The following is a 17,738-nucleotide window of genomic DNA, read 5'->3' on the forward strand; positions in this document are numbered from 1 at the left end:
GAATGAGAGACAGTGACTAAGAGTTTTAAGAGACATTATCAACCTGTCAGATCCTGGTTTAAATCAACAGATTCATTTTTGAGACAGGGAGGAAGTTTGAACCCTGGCTAGTTGAAGAACTCAGGGACTTGCCGTTAATATTTTTAGGTGCAATGTGTTATCCATGGAGATTTACAAAGAGGATGTGAGTTGTGGTAGTGAAGTTTAAGTTACTTTTTCCTCATGTGTTGCTTTGATTTGATCTTTGTGAGTACAGATTGAAAAGATACCATTTTAATGAATTACCAACAGAGGGAGAAAGTGAAGAACCAGAATCCTATGTAGTGAAAGCTTTGTTAGTCTGTTTATCTGAAGTCAGAGCCAATAGTCCTCATGGTTCTCAATATTTGAAAGACTTCTCTGTGTATATTTTTCACTGTAGAAGGGTCATTCCCTAGATATAATATTGACTCTAACCAGCAGGATTATACCAGACAGCTCGCTTGGTGCTCTGCATAGGTTGTGTACTTTCTTATGAATATCATTCTGTTGCATATTGTATTAGTTGAGTAATTGCTTAGTGCTGTAACAAAAAGACCCCAAAATAGTGTGGCTTTAAAAATGCAGCTTTATTTCTCTCCCACAGTCTAGATGTATATAGACAGTCCAGGGTGAGTGGGTTATTTTACCTCAACGTGTGACTTTCTTTTGTGGCCCACTCAATGGCATCTCCCAGCCAGCAGGAAAGGAGGGAAAAGAGTGAAGGGCTAGCCTTCCTTTCTGTGGATGCGACTGGCGAGTTGCACACATCATTTCTGCTTACCTCTCATTGGTCAAGATCTATCCTGTGACCACACCTAAAGTAGGGCGGTTCTGTTCCCAGCTGTAATTTCAGGGGTTCTGTTAACTCAAAAGGGAAATAACTAATGGATTTTGGTTAGCAGCTTGCTTCCTTCCTCTCTTTTTTCTTTACAGAAAGCATCACTGTGCAGACTATGATTGATGTCCTGCGGGACAAAGGCAGTGGAGTCTGCGTAGATTCTGAGTCTTTCCTCACCACAGCCAGTGCCGTGTCTGTCCTGCCTCAGAACAGAAGCTCACCAGGCATCCACTACTTCACTGGGACCCCAGATCCTTCCAGGTTTGTCTGAGACATAGTCACACAGCCGGCAAGTGTGTGCTTCCCTTGAGAGCTCGCCCAGTACTCACATCCTGAGCTCCTGCCCTTCCCTATATGTACAGTCACATGCTTCAATATCGCCATGGCCAGTGCAGTACAAGAGCTGTGAGAAAGGGAAGTTCTTGGCTTTTATCATATTGTGTTCATCACAATCATGGAATCAAATTGTTGTAAATGCAACAAACATTTATTAATATATATCATGGGCCAGGCATTGTGCTGTATATGAGGGCTGCAAAGATAAAGAAAACTCAGTGAGACAGAAGAGATACAGGAAAGCTCAGGATTGATCAGAAGCACCAGTTGCTTTGAGTTACAGGAAAAAATGGCCCAGAGACAAGGCACATTGCAGCCACTTCAAGGGCACTGGCCTCTTCTCTAAGACCTTGTGTTTTAGGGCATTGCTTCCTGCCCACACACTTCAGCAAAGGGCTTGTGGCCTCTAGAGTAAACCACCTGAAGTTGAATTCCACCTCTATCACTTAGTATTAATAGCCGCTAAGTCCCTTAACCTCTCTAAGCTTATCTGTCCTATACAATGGGCACAATCCCAGACCATACTTTTATGTGCTTGTTGGGAGGATTAAATGAGATAATCCAAGTAAATGCGTAACAGGTTTAGCTATTATTTTAGACTATCTCTGGTCTACCTGGCAGGCAGCAGCCCTTCTCAGTAACTTTCAGTCCTTCACACCAAGATCATGCCATTGGTAACTTAGACACAACCATCGTGACTTCTAAATGGTCAGAATCACTTGAGGGGAGTTTTTGAAAAATACAGATGTCTTGACCCAAACCTTTTGTGTCAGGAATTTTAAGGTGGACTTAGGAGTCTGTTCAGTAAGTCTGATTCCTCAGCCTGGAGGGCTCTAGAAGACTGTCCATCCCAGTAGGATCTCTGGTATTTTTCACGTGTCCCATTGGCTGAAAACTATCATCATTTGAGTACTGGGTGTCAAACCTTTGACTCTGCTACCAGGGAATCTGTAGCTGTTTGATTTCATTCCCTTTCCAGCTGGAAATACTTACTCTCCCCTCATTGTTTCAGGAATACAGACAATGGCAGTGCCCAGCTAGGAGCTGTGTCTTAGATGACTCAGGGGAGAAGCCAAGTACCTTTCCTGACTCCTTGGCCTCAGTTCAGTTCAGTCACTCAGTCGTGTCTGACTCTTTGCGACCCCATGAATCGCAGCACGCCAGGCCTCCCTGTCCATCACCAACTCCATCACCAACTCAAACTCATGTCCATCGAGTCGGTGATGATGCCATCCAGCCATCTCATCCTCTGTCGTCCCCTTCTCCTCCTGCCCTTTGGCCTCACTGTCCCAATAAAGGTAGATCTTTCTAGCAGGACCTATTAAATCCTGCGTAAACTATCCTTAGCTTTTCATTCACTTGTTTATTCATTGAATAAGCACTTGTTAGGCACCTGCTGCGTACCTAATATTATGCTTATTGCATGCTAGACACTAACTGTTTACAGGATAAGAGGTGGCGCAAAGGCGACAGTGAAGGCGAAACTCCACAGAGGAAGAACTCCTGAGCACTGGTGTCGTGAGAGGAGGGGCTTGTTGGGTGCTGAGAGCGGGAATGACATTCTGGGTGGGAGGGAACAGCAGGTGCAGAGGCCCAGAGGCATGAGCCAGCATGGCAGCCCTTGCGGCTGTGCATCCTTTTGTCGTTTGAGTTTCCACCCCTCTCCCCAGTCCCCCAGTACCTCCCAAGCCCAGCGTGGGCCCTCTGCTGGCCTCTAGCCAGGAGCCTCACCCACTCACCAGTATTCCAGGCAGCCTCTCAGGACACGCCTCTTGTTTGACTCTGGCTTCTTTCTCTTGATTTTATCTCCCAGTTAGGAATGCCTGGTTCTGTGACCCCACTCCCACACCCTTTTCGGTCTATCAGATCTGGGGCTTGTCCTTCCTCTCCCTGGTGTCCTTCCTCTCCCTTGTGGATGCTGACCTTGCTTGCTGGTGGCTTTTGTGAGCACTCTGTGCTGGCCCACAGGGATACGTGTTGGCTTTCAGAGTCTGTCTGGAACATCCTGTCAAGGTCTTTAGACATTGTTCTTCAGGGAACAGGAGGCTTTGAAGGAGCAGGTTGAACTGAAGAGTGACCACAACGGCCCCCTTGGTTCCTGACATCTCAGACACCTGCTCCAGCTGTGCTTAGAAGAGAGAGCTTTGTGGTGCCAGGACGTGAAGATAAAGTAATTCTGTTTCCTAGGCTATAGGACACAGCCCAATGCAATTCTAAAAATGTGCTGAAAAATAGCTTTCTAATATCTAAAAGTGAAAATTTCAAGTAATTTTAAAAGAAAATTATTCGTGGTTAAATTAATTGAGCAGACCTTAAAGGCTATTAAGGGCTTCCTGGAAGACATTCATTTTTATTATCTACGGTTAAATGAACTACATTGCCTACTGTGACTATAGAACTGTCTTCGTTTTTTTTCTTCTATTCAACATTTCAATGTTTCTTTGTAATTGGATATCCTCACCATTTTGTATTTTGTCAGCAGGAAGCATAATTACCTACTCTTGGGTTTTAGGTAATAAAATTAGGGAAATTTTAGCCAGCTTCTGCTAATGCTAAAAACATTAGAGAGATGTTTGCAGGAAATAGTTCCAGAGCAGTGGCCTTGCAGAAGATTGTGATCAAAGAAGACTGTTATTTATCCTCCCAATTAATGTTAGAAACCAAAGGACATGATCTTACTGTTGTTCTGTCCGCTTCAGCACTTCTTGGCTCTTTGCTCACTATATTAATTATAGATCCTTTTCTCAAAATAGCTTGTTCTCATAGTCCCCTTTTTTCTTCCTCCTTCCCCCCTTTCTCTCCCTCCTGATTTGTACCAGGTATTATGTAAGTTTGAGAGTTGGAGGCAGATACAAAAGCCAGAATTTCAGAGATAGAGGGAGATGCAGAAGAACTTTAATTTTATTGAGTAGGCAAATTCCATCATGTGATATATTCTGATGAGTCAGCTGGTGCCTCGATCATCCATATAGTGACACTGATTGGCTTTAGTATACCAGTTCTAACCATTTGCTTTGTGGAAGGCAGCATCTGTTAAAGCTTCATCGGTATGAAAGATTGGGAAGGGAAAGAGCAGAGAGGTAGCTTTGCATTTTGAGACAATGTAATTTCCAAGTTCCATTGCTGTGCTGGAGTTTGTGAGAGCTGATGATGTCATGTCTTCCCAACCCTGTGTTCAGTAATGTCACACGGGTAACTTGAAAAGGGCCCCAGTGAGTGTGTTTATACTGTGGAAATCAGCAGACACTATGAACTAGGGCTTATTGCTTCCACTACTTAGAAGCTCTCGCATCTGAGAAAACACACAAATATTCAAGATACAGGAGGATAAACCAAGTGGAGGAAAGATTTAAAAGTGTTTCCATTTTAAATATTAGATGGCTATTTCCCAACCCATTCCTTTAATTGCATTAGGCCATGTAATTCAGCCTGGAAAACAGAAAATAGGGAGGAAATTCTAGGAAAAGAGGGTCTTTGACCCACTTTATGGCAGGGAACTGGAGAGATGCAAAGGATACAGGGTGTGTGTGTGTGTGTGTGTGTGTGTGTGTGTGGTGTTTGCTTCCTCTTCTCCCAGGTACTAGGCTTGAGAGTCTACATTGCATCAGTTGAAACTGTCTCATCTGGTTAATTAAAATGTCAGAGACAAGTGGAACCTTTTCATTATTGGAGATAATGTTATAGACACTGTGGTTTATGTAAATACAGGGCTGCAGCCTGCATGGATGATACCCAGCTGAGGACCTTGCGTAAAATAGCCCTTTGATTTCATTCCTAACTCTCCCAACAGTATCTTTTTCCTCCTCCCACCCCATGGTTTTGACTTTTGAAAACCTCCCAGGGTATCTGGATCCAGCCCAAAGGGTGTCCCAGGCTCCAGAAGTATTAGTTTTCTTTCCCTCTAAATGAAAACGCCCTTCACAGGTAGGTTCTGCTGTCAGCCAGATGTGGCTTTAGTTATGTGATTTAAGTGATTCACAGCCCAGCTGGGATGACCCATGGATGAATCATTCAGAGGGACATATGTAATTGAGGGAAACTGGTTCTTCCAGGCCCATATCGGATCGGTTTAAAGTTTAGCAGATTCATCCAAGCAGGGGCCTTTGTGCTGCTGTTTTTGTGTGAGCAGATCCACTGGGGACTCTGGGGCAGAAGTTAAGCCCATCACTCTGGGAGTTTCTGCATCATCGGTAAGAACACAGCCATGTTTGAAGTAAGAAATGTGAGCTGGCCAGTCATACTAGAGTTCTGTGTCAGAGTCAGTCATGAACTGCTCTTGGGGTGCTCGATATGAGTGATGAACTGGGCCCCACCCTGGCTGGGTGTGCTGGGAGGGGTGATCATGACCCACAGGCAGTTCAGTTTTGCCGCTGGCTGGATATATGGCCTTGATCAAATCATTTCATCTCTCTGAACATACATTCATTCAAGTGGCATTTAAGAAGCTACCATCTGAGGTTCACTTTTGGGAAGATGTCAGAGTATGTTCTCACCTACTTGGATTTTTAATGTGATTTTCTGTAATGTTTGGTAAGAAATCAAAACATTTGGAAACCACTGAGTTTTCCAGGTTACCCTTTTCTGGATCTATAGACATAAGTGATTAGGATGGAATTATAGATGATTCCCACATTCTGGTATATTATTGCAGTTTATTATGGCAATAATTTTATTTATTCAGTCTCAAAAAAGAATCTCCCTTTAACCATTTGACGGTAAAATAATCCAGCTACCAGTGCAGGGGACACAGGTTCAGTCTTTGGGTCAGAAAGATCCCCTGGAGGAGGAAATGGCAACCCACTCCAGTATTCTTACCTCGAAAATCCCGTGGACAGAGGAGCCTGGCAGGCTACAGTCCATGGGGTCGCAAAGAGTTGACACAACCAAGTGAGCATGACCACCTGACGAATATATACTTCATGTTTTTAGCAGCTGAGGATGCTGAGTTCCTTACAGACTTTGGAAAAAAAGTTCTTGGAGGACTTTGGCTGCTTTAGAATATTATAGAAACCTCATCATATTATTAACTTACTTATTTTTAAAGTTAAAATGGATGGATGGGAGGGATAAACATATAGTCCCTCCCGTCTTAACAAATGCCACCAGACACTCTCTCACTAACCTCCACATGCCAATGAATGTGGACCGGCTTGAGGTTCCATCAGTCAGGGGGTTTTGACTTTTTTTTTTAACTCTGCTCTTACCTTGTGTATTGGGTGCAGAAGACCACAACTGTGCTTACCATGAACTTCTTGAAAACACAGGTTCATAAGCCTCATGACATAGAAAGAGAAATAGCACAATAGCTTTAGCATCTGAAAGGGAGAGATCATTTTAGCCCGTTGAGAGACAGAGAGGAAAAATGATGGGCCCCACAGCTGGTCAGAGGTCAAGCTGGGACGCAGACCCGCATTCGGAGTCCAGCCTAGTTCCCTGCCCTGCTGTGGTGAGGCGGGCAGACCTGGACAGTTGCTCGGGAGGACCCGGTGCCATGGTTCTCCCCGTGGGGCCAGTTTCAGGATGGTCCTGAGCCGCACAGTAAGTAAAGCACAGAGTTCCAAAAATTAAATGACGGGCTTGCCTATGAAACATTACTCTCACTGGGACTTTTGAGAGGTGGAGAAGAGAGGTTCAGTTCAGGAGATATACAATCCCCATACAGGGATACAGAAATGAGCACCGTCTGTGTGGCCTGGGGCCAGTGTGAAGGGCCCCTGTCCCAAGGGGTCTCCTCAGCAGCCCAGGCTCGGCAGCTCTGCTGGACACTGCCGATCCTCTGCCTCGCCATGGTTGAGCCTGCCCCAGCCTCACCACCAAGTCCAGGCTGAAGCCTACAGGAGCCCTGGCTCTGACCCCTGTCTGTGCAATGCCAGGCCTAGGGAAGAGGTGTGAACTATGCAGGCTCTGGGCTGCAGGGTCTCTCAAGGGATCTCAGTGCAGGCCAAGGAGGCTGCAGGAGGCTTCCAGTCTGCTAGAAGGCGGTGTATGCACACTGAGTTTTCAGGAAACCCCGAGGGCTGTCAGGCCCGGAAGGGTAGGATGCTTGCCTGCTCTGAGGTTGCTGTGTTGTCTGAGACCAGAGGGGCCCGGAGGCAGTTAGTTCTGAATGTCTCTCTGCTGGACTCTGCCTTATCACTGCCTCTTCTATCCTTCCCCATTCATTACCCTTTTCCAGTAAACCCTCAAAATGCCCTCAACCAAATGACCAGTTGGAGAATTCAACTCTATGGGATCAAAATTTTGTAGACATTTTAAAATTTTGCATTATTTCCTTCCACTTTGAACACTCGCCCACTTGACATTCAGGAGGAGGAAAGAGAAGTGCTGCATTTTCAGAAGGCAGTAGCAAGTGGTAGTGAGTGTTACCTCTGTGTAAGGTAGCTCCTGGTATCTCAGGGAGGGAAGGATTTTGGGAGGACTTGGCCTTGTGGAATTAGGTCCAGCCCATGTGCCTATGCCTCACACTTTTCGGTGGACAGAGCCCGTTTCCTGTGTGTGTTGACATCACCTGCAGAGAACAGAACTTAACCAGTCCCACCCGCTTCACCTGGTAGCCTCTCTGGTGGCTCAGATAGTAAAGAATCTGCCTGCAATGCAGGAGACTCGGGTTCGATCCCTGGGTCAGGAAGATTCCCTGGAGAAGGGCATTGCAACCCTCTCCAGTATTCTTGCCTGGAGAATCCCGTGGACAGAGGAGCCTGGCAGGATACGGTCCATGGGGTCACAAAGAGTCGGACACAACTGAGCGACTAAACTCATTTCACCCACTTCACAAGCTTAGGGTGCAACTGCTTTCAGTATTCAAATGAAATTAAGATGAGCTTAAGTATCTTTCGTGCTGTGATCAGGGTCTTTATCTCACCTGAGTCCTTGTCCCTTGATAACCTCAGGGAACTAATGTGAGGGGTCGCTGCTGGTTACTCTTGTCTCTGGTCCTGCTCCTCAGACTTGGATGTCATCTGTCCCCTGGGGACCTTAACAAGCAGGTTCTGGTCAGCAGGACGGGGCCTGAGGGTGATACTGATGCTCAAGTCCAAGGACACAGTTCAGGTGCAAGGGTCACGGGTTCCCAGTGCTTTGCAGGTGGTGGTGTATGTGAAAATGTGTGGCACACTGGGAAAGCTGCTTTGGCTGCCTCTAGCCTGGGGACCTCGGGGCTCAGGGATTCAACTTCCCAGCTCACTTCTCACCCATTGGAGGCACATAGTGGGTCAAGGTGCACTAAGTTAGGAGGACAGAGAATAACCCCAATCGAGCCAGACACCTGGGTGTGGGTATGTCTCATTCTCTCCGACTGTTTTTGCAGGTGCCCCCGTGGTGTGATTGATAACAGGCCACCCTCGGGGCCCAGAGGTGCCTGTGCTCCCCCAGAATGCTGTTTTGATCCAGCTGTGTTCTTGGTGGGTGCAGAGCTGGGAGAGGAAAGCTGTCTCCCTGCTGTTGTAAGCAGCTGCGGTCGCCACAGACCCCATCGGCCTAGAGTCCCAAGATGCAGTTTCTTAGATACCCGGCTGTTTCAGGGTGTGTGCACATCTGGAGGGGTGTGTTGCTGTGTGCCCAGGTATGCACAGGTATATACACACATACATGTGCACACACACATGGGCACTCGCATACAGATCCATGTCCCCTGAGTTACACCCCTTGTGCCAAAAGAGCCGAATCAAAGAGTTCTTGCTTCAGCCGTCTACTCTGCCCTTGGCTGCCCTCTCACACAACCAGACTTCTGTTCTCTATGGTGTGCCCTCTCTGGGGCCCCTGGGATTCTGTTTTGGTCATCCGTCTTCATCTGTGCCCTCCTTGGGTCTGTCAGAGATATTCCAAACATTTTCAAATAAGGTAGAACCAAAAAAAAAAATAAAGATGCGATCTCAGACCCTGCCTTTCCAGGGGGCCTCTTTCTGTGGACCATGGTGGCGAAAGACTAACTCAGATTGGTGGCCCATTATGCCCTTTGCTCAAAGCCCCATGTGTGTGTTCATGGAACTGAAAGGAGCTCTCAAATGGCCTTCCCAGAACAAAGCTAGTCTGTGTTGATGTCTCCTCACTGTAAATAGAACACTTTGCAACTTATAATCGGCAGTTAGTTTTATTAAAACAGTCACTAAAATATGCAGTTGGCATTCTCGCTCTCAGGAGGCACCCGCCCGCCACCCACCAGGAACTGACCCCGGGAATGTTTGCTGTCCTCACGCCCTGAACGTGGTTTGGCTGAAGCACTCTCCTTTCTCTCCAGGTCCATATTCAAGCCTTTCATCTTTGTCGATGATGTAAAACTAGTTCCCAAAGCACAGTCTCCCTGTTTTGGGGACGATGACCCAGCCAAAAAGGAGCCTCGGTTCCAGGAGAAGCCAGACCGCCGGCATGAGCTGTACAAGGCACACGAGTGGGCCCGTGCCGTCCTGGAGAGTGACGAGGTGAGCCTGGCTGGGGGCCCTGGGAGCAGGTGAGGTCACCAGGAAGGAGATTGGAAAGCGGATAACAAGCTCATCATTCTCCTCCTCTCCAGCTAGTCTGCTTCCAGAAACCCAGGCTCCCGAGGCCCTCGCTAGAATGCTAGTGGTAATTGTTCCAGCCAGCCTCTCAAAATCCAGTGAAAGCAAGCCTCCACTTTTGATATTAATCAAAATGCAGTGGCCTAAGAATATCCCTCTTTTACTTACTGTCCACTTGGGAATAACAGAAATGTGCAGTACTAGTTGGGAGAACTGGTTTTCTGCAGTCAGAAATTCTTTGTATACTTTTGGAGATAAAAAGTTGTATTATGGCAGCACCTTAAAGATGGAATCATGGTTTTGTTTTGTTTTTTTTAAAGTGATTCTTCAAAAAAATCCCTGGAGATGGTTGGTGGTGATGGTTGCATCAGTGTGAATGTATTTATGTCACTGAACTGTATGCTTAAAAATGGTTAAAATGGTAAATTTTAAATTTTGTATATTTTTTTCATGTAAAAAGTTTTTAAATTAATTGTCAGTTTTAAAACAGTTATTCTTCAAAGTGCAACCCTCCCTTCTCCACCCAAAACTTTGGTTACTAAAGTTACATTAATTCAAACAAGAGAGATATTCAATATATGCCCATAGCTGCTGTTAGTGATAGGCTTTCAAGTAAAATCCAAGCCTATATATTTTTTAAACAATTTTGGCTGTGCTGGGTCTTCATCGCACTTTTCTCTCTGGTTGTGGAATGTGGGCTCTAGAGTGCAGGCTCAGTTGTTGTGGCACACGGGCTTATTGCCCCATGACATGTGGGATCTTAGTTCCCTGACCAGGGATTGAACCTGCGTCCCCTGCATTGGGAGGGGGATTCTCAACCACTGGACCACCAGGGAAGTCCCTCCAGGGTTCTATTACGCTGACAGAGAAGGAAGGAACGTAGTTGTTAGATGCTTATCTGCTTCCCAGGCATTTATTTAACAACTTGTAAAGTTCCATTTTGTCTTGAAAAGAGGGACATCGTATAGGGAATTGGTGCACACATTTTGCATGGACTGGGTAAGCTTATTCTCTTCCATCTGGTATAGTGGACTTTCTAAAAAGGCTATAAAGAAGGACATCAACAACAGTAAATCCAAGTGAGTTCAGAAAGCATCTCCGAGAAGAGTAGTGTCACTGTTTCTAGAACTTGCTCTTCTGTGCCCCAGAAATGACTGTTCTGACATGTAAAAGTCACACAGTTCCTTGATATTTGTCCTACCTGCCAGATGTGTCCCCGGAACTGGAATGCTGCCCCTGCACTGCGTGGAGCTCTGTCCAGGGCTGCCTGCCCTGCTTTCTGATGGTGCATGTTTTAGGTGGATGACAGTTAACCTGAGTAGGGGGAAAATGTCACTCCCTGATGCGCAGTTTTCTGGTTATTTGGCAAATGAAGGCAGGGGTAGGAAGGCCCAAGTGTTCCGAGGCATCCTACACAAAATTTCCAAGAGGCTGGGTGGACTTTGAAATTTGAAAATGACCTTGGTTTGAGTTAAGGCAGCACTGGGAGATGGTGGATGAATGGTGACATCTGTTTCTCTGTTCTGGGACTAACTGGACAAACGAAAGCTTCTCACTGTCATCCACTGCGAATGAGTGACTCTCACTTGGAAGGAGAGATGTCACCCCTTCAGAAGAAAAAGTAAATTGGGGATAGACATGCCATTCATGGATCCATTTGTTCATTCAAAAGTCATTGTTGACAGTGACTCCTCTGTCCCACGGAGGAACGTAGAGATCCACCTAGTTCTTACTCCCTGGGTGATTGTGGTCTAACGGGGGACACAGGCGAGTAGACAGACCATCACAAGACAGGAAGAGAACAGCCATGGCAGAAGGAGAGGCATTGGATGGGGGAGCCCAGAGGAAGGGCATTCTGAAGGTGGGCATGAGCTGACCAGGTGTTGGCAGGGAGCAGGGTGGCCTGTGCAGTGGTGAGGAGTATCGTGGGTTGGAGGAAGGCAGCTAATTCAGTCTGGCTGCAGAGAAAGGAGATGCAGGAGGCAAGGCAGGAGGTGAGAAGCAGGAGCCTGTGGACTGCTCAGGGCCTTTTCCACTGCCACTCGGGAGTCCGGATTGCATCCTGAATGCAGTGGGAACTCTGTAAGTATTCCAGGCGGAGCAGTGACATCACCACATTGGGACCTTAGAAGCACCCTGTGGCCGTCCCGCACTGAGTGGAGTGGGGGTGGGCCCTCAGGGGGCTTTCAGCATCCTCTGCAGTGGCCCCCACTCTTTTTGTCCTTCTCAGGAGCAAGGTCAGAAGCTGAGGAAGACAATGCTGGAACTAGAGAAGCAAGGCCTGGAAGCCATGGAGGAAATCCTGACCAGCAGTGACCCCCTGGACCCCGCCGAAGTGGGGGATCTCTTCTATGACTGTGTGGACACGGAGATTAAGTTCTTTAAGTGAAGTAAGCGTTCCCTTTCCCCTTCTTATTTAAAATTTCCCACCTTACTAAATTACCAGCAAAACAAACCACTCTCCTGTCCGAGTAAAATGAGAAAGTTCAGATGTGTCAAAGTCACACTGTCCCCTTGTGTTCTGCCTTGAACCTCACAACGCCGCCCCCTTCTGCAGCGTAGATCCCCTCCTTCTGCAGTGTAATGTGTATCCCCTTGCCTGTTGTCCGATCGTATGACTGACTGTGGATTTTAAGCTGCTATTATTGTATTTCAGTGACAATGGACACATTAGCCTTTTCATGGGAGGACTAGAGTCCATCAAAGCCGCGAAAGACAGGCTCCTTGGCGCCGAGTTTGCGGGAAAGGCAAAATCTCTTGGTCTTACTCTTTGAGTAGCGGTTTCTTTCAGGTTAACAAAAGGCGTTTGTTTGGCCCTGAGCCTTCTATGTGTGTGCCGGAGGGAGGCTTCCACTGAGTTGCAGGCCAGTAACGCGGAATGCCCCCAGCTGTGTCTTCTGAGATGCAAAAGTGGGAAGGAAGGAAGGGGGCCCCCGCTGGCTCCGGGCACAGCTCCGTCCGGATTCTCTTGATCCGAAAGAACCTGTGCACGGTGGTTGTGTGCGGTGGATCCACACGGACGGCTTCCACCTGCTCTGTGAACTGGAACCTGCCCCCCGCCCCCACCCCCGTAGGGATTCCGGGGCGGCTGCACAGGTAACACTCCTGATCTGGGCGTGGCTCTCCTACAAGGCGAGGGGCTGTCCCTGCTGCTCACCTGCCGCGCAGATGCGCTTGTGTCTTGAAATGATTCTGGGCCTAGTTACTGCCATCTAGTTTAGAATTAATTAAATGGCCCTGTGGCAGAGTTCCACCCCACAAAGCTGCAAATTTCTCAGCTAATGAGGGAAGGAAAAGGAGAAACTTTCGGCTGTTTAGATTCTAGTTAAAGTAGCTGGAATCTGAGCAGCCACCCCATTATCTCAGCAGAGACTTTAATTAAACTGATTTGTTTCCCATGTTGTGAGCGCACGAAGGATCTAACTTACCAGCAGAGCTCAGGAGAGCATGCGAAGAAGACCAGATGGGCTCAGCACAGGAAGACAGAGGGCAGGAAGGCGACAGATGGATGGAGAAGCATTTCGCTCCAGGGGACAGTGCCACCCCCGCCCTCCCTGCCCAACCTTGTCACAGCCCGCAAAGCTGTGGAGAAAGCACCTGGCTTGCCCTGATCTTTCCCTTTGTTCTTCGCGCCCCACATGGCCAGGTAGCCACTTTCAGGGTAGTAGCTGAAGTGGGCAGGTGGTGGTGGCGGCAGGGGTCTCACCTCCAGCTATTGAAACTCTCAGCCACTCTTGACATGGACAGAGGCGGCGATGAGGAGGAGAGGTGTGCATGTTAACATAGCAATGGGTGGGAGGGCTGCGGCTTCATTTCTCCAGCCTGACCTGTACCGTCTGGGCCCAGTCACCTTCACTGGTGATAGGTGTTTGCAAATGGAAATACTACGAGTGTCAGGAGTCAGAAATGACTTCCAGTTAGACTCCTTTTCCAGCTGCAATGTATCATATGCCATGAGAGCTGGAGAGGAACTGGGCCCCAGACACAGACGTAGACACAGGGTCACAGGTGTTACTGGAACAAATCTTTTTTTCTACTAGCTCCCCTCTAAGAGTGTAGGTATAAGAGCACTGTGAGTTTTTTGCCCAGAAGTTTTGAAAATTCTGTATATAAAATCACTGTGAGTGATGAGACATGGGAGCAATATTTGAGCTGAAAAAATTAAGTGACTGTTCCCAGCAGCTTGTGGTTGCTGAATTTTGTCCGGGTTTGGCCTGAGCTTTCAGTGAGAGCTTAGGGTCTCCTCTTAGGTGGCATGGCCATTCTGAGAGCGTCTACAGCTGCTGAGTGGGGAAGGGCAAGCCTTGAGGATGACACAGGCACCTCATCCCCTCCCAAGCCCACCTGCTGAGTGGTTCTTTAAAGCAAGATGATGCAAAAAGCCACTACAAAATTGTACCACATGGTCTCCCCTTCCCCTGTCATAGAAACAGTTCCTCAGACCTGGCATGTCTGAGATACCCAAGGTGATTAGGGGTTTGAGCAAAAGAAGTCTAGTGAGAATAAATTACCCAGAGGCCCAGCTTTCATTATTATGGGCCAAGCAAAGGTCACGGATTACCCAGCCAGCCTCATGCCATTACCCAGCCACTGTGCAGTGGGAAACAACAATGACCACTTCTGTTAAGGACATTGACCTTAGTCCAGTAACCCAGAAAAAGACCAAGTATAGCTAAGAGGTGTGTGGGTTAATGCTATTATCACAATTGTGATGCCACTGTCTTACCACTAGAGGGCGGGGCAGCCCTTTCATGGCAGAAGTTAAAGAGGCTGGGATGCTTTTATTAGACTTGTACAGAAGTGTACAGTTAAAGCTTGAATAATAGCAGTGGAGAGAATCTTTGTGCATTGGGATGCGTGGGGAAAGACAAGAAGAGAGCAAAGAATCTGCTGATGTGGATGTTCACTTCTAGCAACAGTAACAGTTTGAAATATGCAGTTGGATTTTGAGGACACTTGCTGGGGGGGAATGTTTGTTTTTAAATCCTCCTAACAGACTCTGTTTTTGAAAAATGCTTATCATTACGTGGATAATTTCTTGACCAGGGATTGATTTTCTAAAGGCAGTATGGGGAAAATGAAAATATGCAAGGTGAACTATGAAAATTAATGTTTAGAGGTCAGTGTGTAAATAGCTTCCTAAAATACCATTTGTGTATCCATTACGATCTGGGGGACGGGAGGGACTGTGCACGCCTTGTGCAGAAGGAAGACGTGGCCTTGAAGGACAGACTCTCTCCCTTGTTCTCACGCCCAGTAACCACACATAAGCTAGTTAGTCTTGGCAGTAGATGGGATTTACCACTCACTCTGAGGAGGAGCAGAAGCTGCAGTAAAAGTAAATTAGCAAAGCAGAAGTAGTACTCCTTCATCCTTGGAGATGGTTTGGAATTTTAGGTAGAAGAAGGACATACTTGAAATTACGGTGATTCTTTAGTGCCCAGTAACATAAGACAGTGTTATTATTAGAAAGAGTCATTCTTATAAGCTAACAGAGCAAGTCTGTGCCTATTAGATATTAGCAGTGAAGTTCCTTCACTTTTGGATGGATTTATTAGGTGTAAAAAATAATTATCAACCAGGCAAACTCCTTTGCTCCCCGCTGTCCTCCCAAGTGGGTCCGGTTGTTACAAAGTTCTGCCCAGCCCAGCCAGAAAGCCAGATGGGGCCAGTGTATCTGTTGAGAAACCACTGACTGCATTCTTGACTGAGGGGTAGTCCAGGCGTTTCTGGGGAAGGTCTTCAGCTGAGCTTTCCCGGGGAGGGAGGGGACGGGCCAGGGGAGGGCCGGGCGGCGGGTCACGCAGCCCAGCACTGCCTGTGCTTGCCTGTAGTCGTGGCCTTTCATTCCACATGGTCTTAAGTCCCAGCTCCTCTCCTGTGGTTTGTGTCAAATGTGCTTTATCTGATTGAATCCAAACATCCCAAGATGTCACATGCGGATTTCTCGTGGGGATGAATATGTATATGTTTGCGGTCCTGTTGTGAGAAGTTAAATGTGCGAGCTGAAAAGCGCTAGGGGCAGGGAATAATAAAAAAGGAGAACCTTTCTGTTTCCTGCAGTGGGAACTGACTGTGTCGTCTTAATAGCCTTTTGTACAAGTATCTACAAACCAGATAACTTTCCCATCCAGTGCTTGCCCTTGGAACTGTCTCTAAATACATCAAACATACAATAAAAAAGTACTGAGATTAATGTCCCTTGGCCTCTTCTATCTTGTGTTTCATTAATAAATGCGAGCATTGGCCACAACATAGAAAATGTATGAAAGGGGATATATTTTATGACTGGAATCTTTGGAAAACCCAATCAGTTAAGCGTTTTCTTCATTTATCCACTTTGTGGATAAATTCACTCTTTAAAACAAACACAAAACCATGACATACCACCTCACACCCGTCAGGATGGTTATCAAGAAAACAGAAAATTGCTGTTGGTAAGGATGTGGAGAAATTGTAACCCTCTGCACTGTTGATGGGGATATAAAATGGTACAGCTGATATGGAAAACAATATGGAGGCTTCTCAAAAAATTAAAAAGAATTAAGCCATATAAGCCAACAATTTTATTTTTGAGTATATACTCAAAAGAGTTGAAGGTGGAATATCTCAAAGAGATTTTTTTTATTCCCATATTCATACTAGCATTAGTCATAATAACCAGGAGGTGGAAGCAAGCCAAGTATCCATCAGTGAATGAATAAATGATACGTATAGCCAAGCAATGGGATATTCAGCCTTATAAAGGAAGGAAACTCTTGACACATGCTACAACATAGATGGGCCTCGAGGACATTATGTTAAATGAAATAAACCACTCTCAAAAAAAGTCAAATATTATTTGATTCCAATTTTATGAATTGCCAAGAGTAGTCAATCTCATAGAGCCCGAAAGTAGAATGGTGGTTGCCAGGTACTGGAGGGCTGGGGAGGGAAATGGGGAGTCTTTGTTTAAGGGGTATTAAGTTTTGCAAGATGATAAAAGAGTTCTGGAGACGGGTCACACAACACAGTGAATTTGCTTAACACAACTGAACTGGACACTTAAAAATTACTAAAATGGTAAATTTTAAGTTAATGGCTATTTTACCAAATTAAAAAAAAAATCATCAGAATGCCTGGTGCCATCTATGCCAAACGTCTTTATTTTAAAGCCATAGAAACTCCATTAGGGGAAAGGATGCCACTTAAGAAAGAAACCAGCTCTTCCCACTCTTGTGACCTAGAAATGCCAGGTTACTTTGATGATTCTGTCTCCATGTGACAGGGAAATGCAACCGAATGTCTTATTCTTGAAAATAGGACTTAGTCACTGGCAATAAATGACCTATGTCAAGGTCAGAGTAAATGACGACCCCATATATATGACAAGGAACTGCTGACTCTTTTTATTCTCAGCTCTTTTTCCATCAACATAAACTCCTGCAAAGTTCCAGGGTAAATAGAGTGTGTATTAGTTTGCTAGGGCTGCCATAATAAAGGACCACAAACTGGGTGGCTATTTATTATCTCACAGCCTGGAGGCTAGAAGTCCAAGATCAAGATGTTGGCAGAGTTGGTTCCTTCTGAGGGTTGTGAGGGAAAACCTGTCCACACTTCTTCCCTACCTTCTGGTGGTTTGCTGGCAATCTTCAGCATTTCTTGTCTTGTAGAAGCATCACCCTCATCTCTGACTTCATACAGCATCCTCACTGTGTATATGTCTGTGTCCAAATTTCTCCTTTTTATAAGGATACCAGTCATATTGAATTAAAGGTCCACCGTACTTCAGTAGGACCTCATCTGAACTTACATCTGCAACAACTCTATTCCTAAGTAAGGTTACTTTCTGAGGTATGGAGTTAGGAGTTCAACATGGGACGTTTTGGAGGATGCAGTTCAGTTTGTAACAGGTTCGTGAAGGATGTCAGGCCTCTGGGGGCATGGTCTGAGAACCTGTAACTTGCTTCTGGAGTCCACAGCCCTTCCCATTAAGTTGCTCCCCTTCCCCTTCTAGGCACCACCTCTTCTACCCGGACTCCATGGGTTGCCTGGAACTATGGCCACTT

General features: G+C 46.3%; 1 protein-coding gene across 1 annotated transcript in view; it reads left to right on the top strand.

Annotated features, from left to right (window-relative positions):
* SCRN1 (secernin 1) overlaps positions 1 to 15,890 on the top strand; it is a 62,017-nt gene extending 46,127 nt beyond the window's left edge. The window contains exons 6-8 of the mRNA XM_061165450.1: positions 955 to 1,120; positions 9,432 to 9,612; positions 11,921 to 15,890. Of these exons, the coding sequence (XP_061021433.1) occupies positions 955 to 1,120; positions 9,432 to 9,612; positions 11,921 to 12,079 (506 nt within the window). The 3' untranslated portion in view covers positions 12,080 to 15,890. The remainder of the gene's footprint in view (positions 1 to 954; positions 1,121 to 9,431; positions 9,613 to 11,920) is intronic.
* The last annotated feature ends 1,848 nt before the right edge of the window (positions 15,891 to 17,738 follow it).

This window comes from Dama dama, chromosome 18, assembly GCF_033118175.1.
Source record: "Dama dama isolate Ldn47 chromosome 18, ASM3311817v1, whole genome shotgun sequence".
Classification (NCBI taxonomy): Eukaryota; Metazoa; Chordata; class Mammalia; order Artiodactyla; family Cervidae; genus Dama; species Dama dama.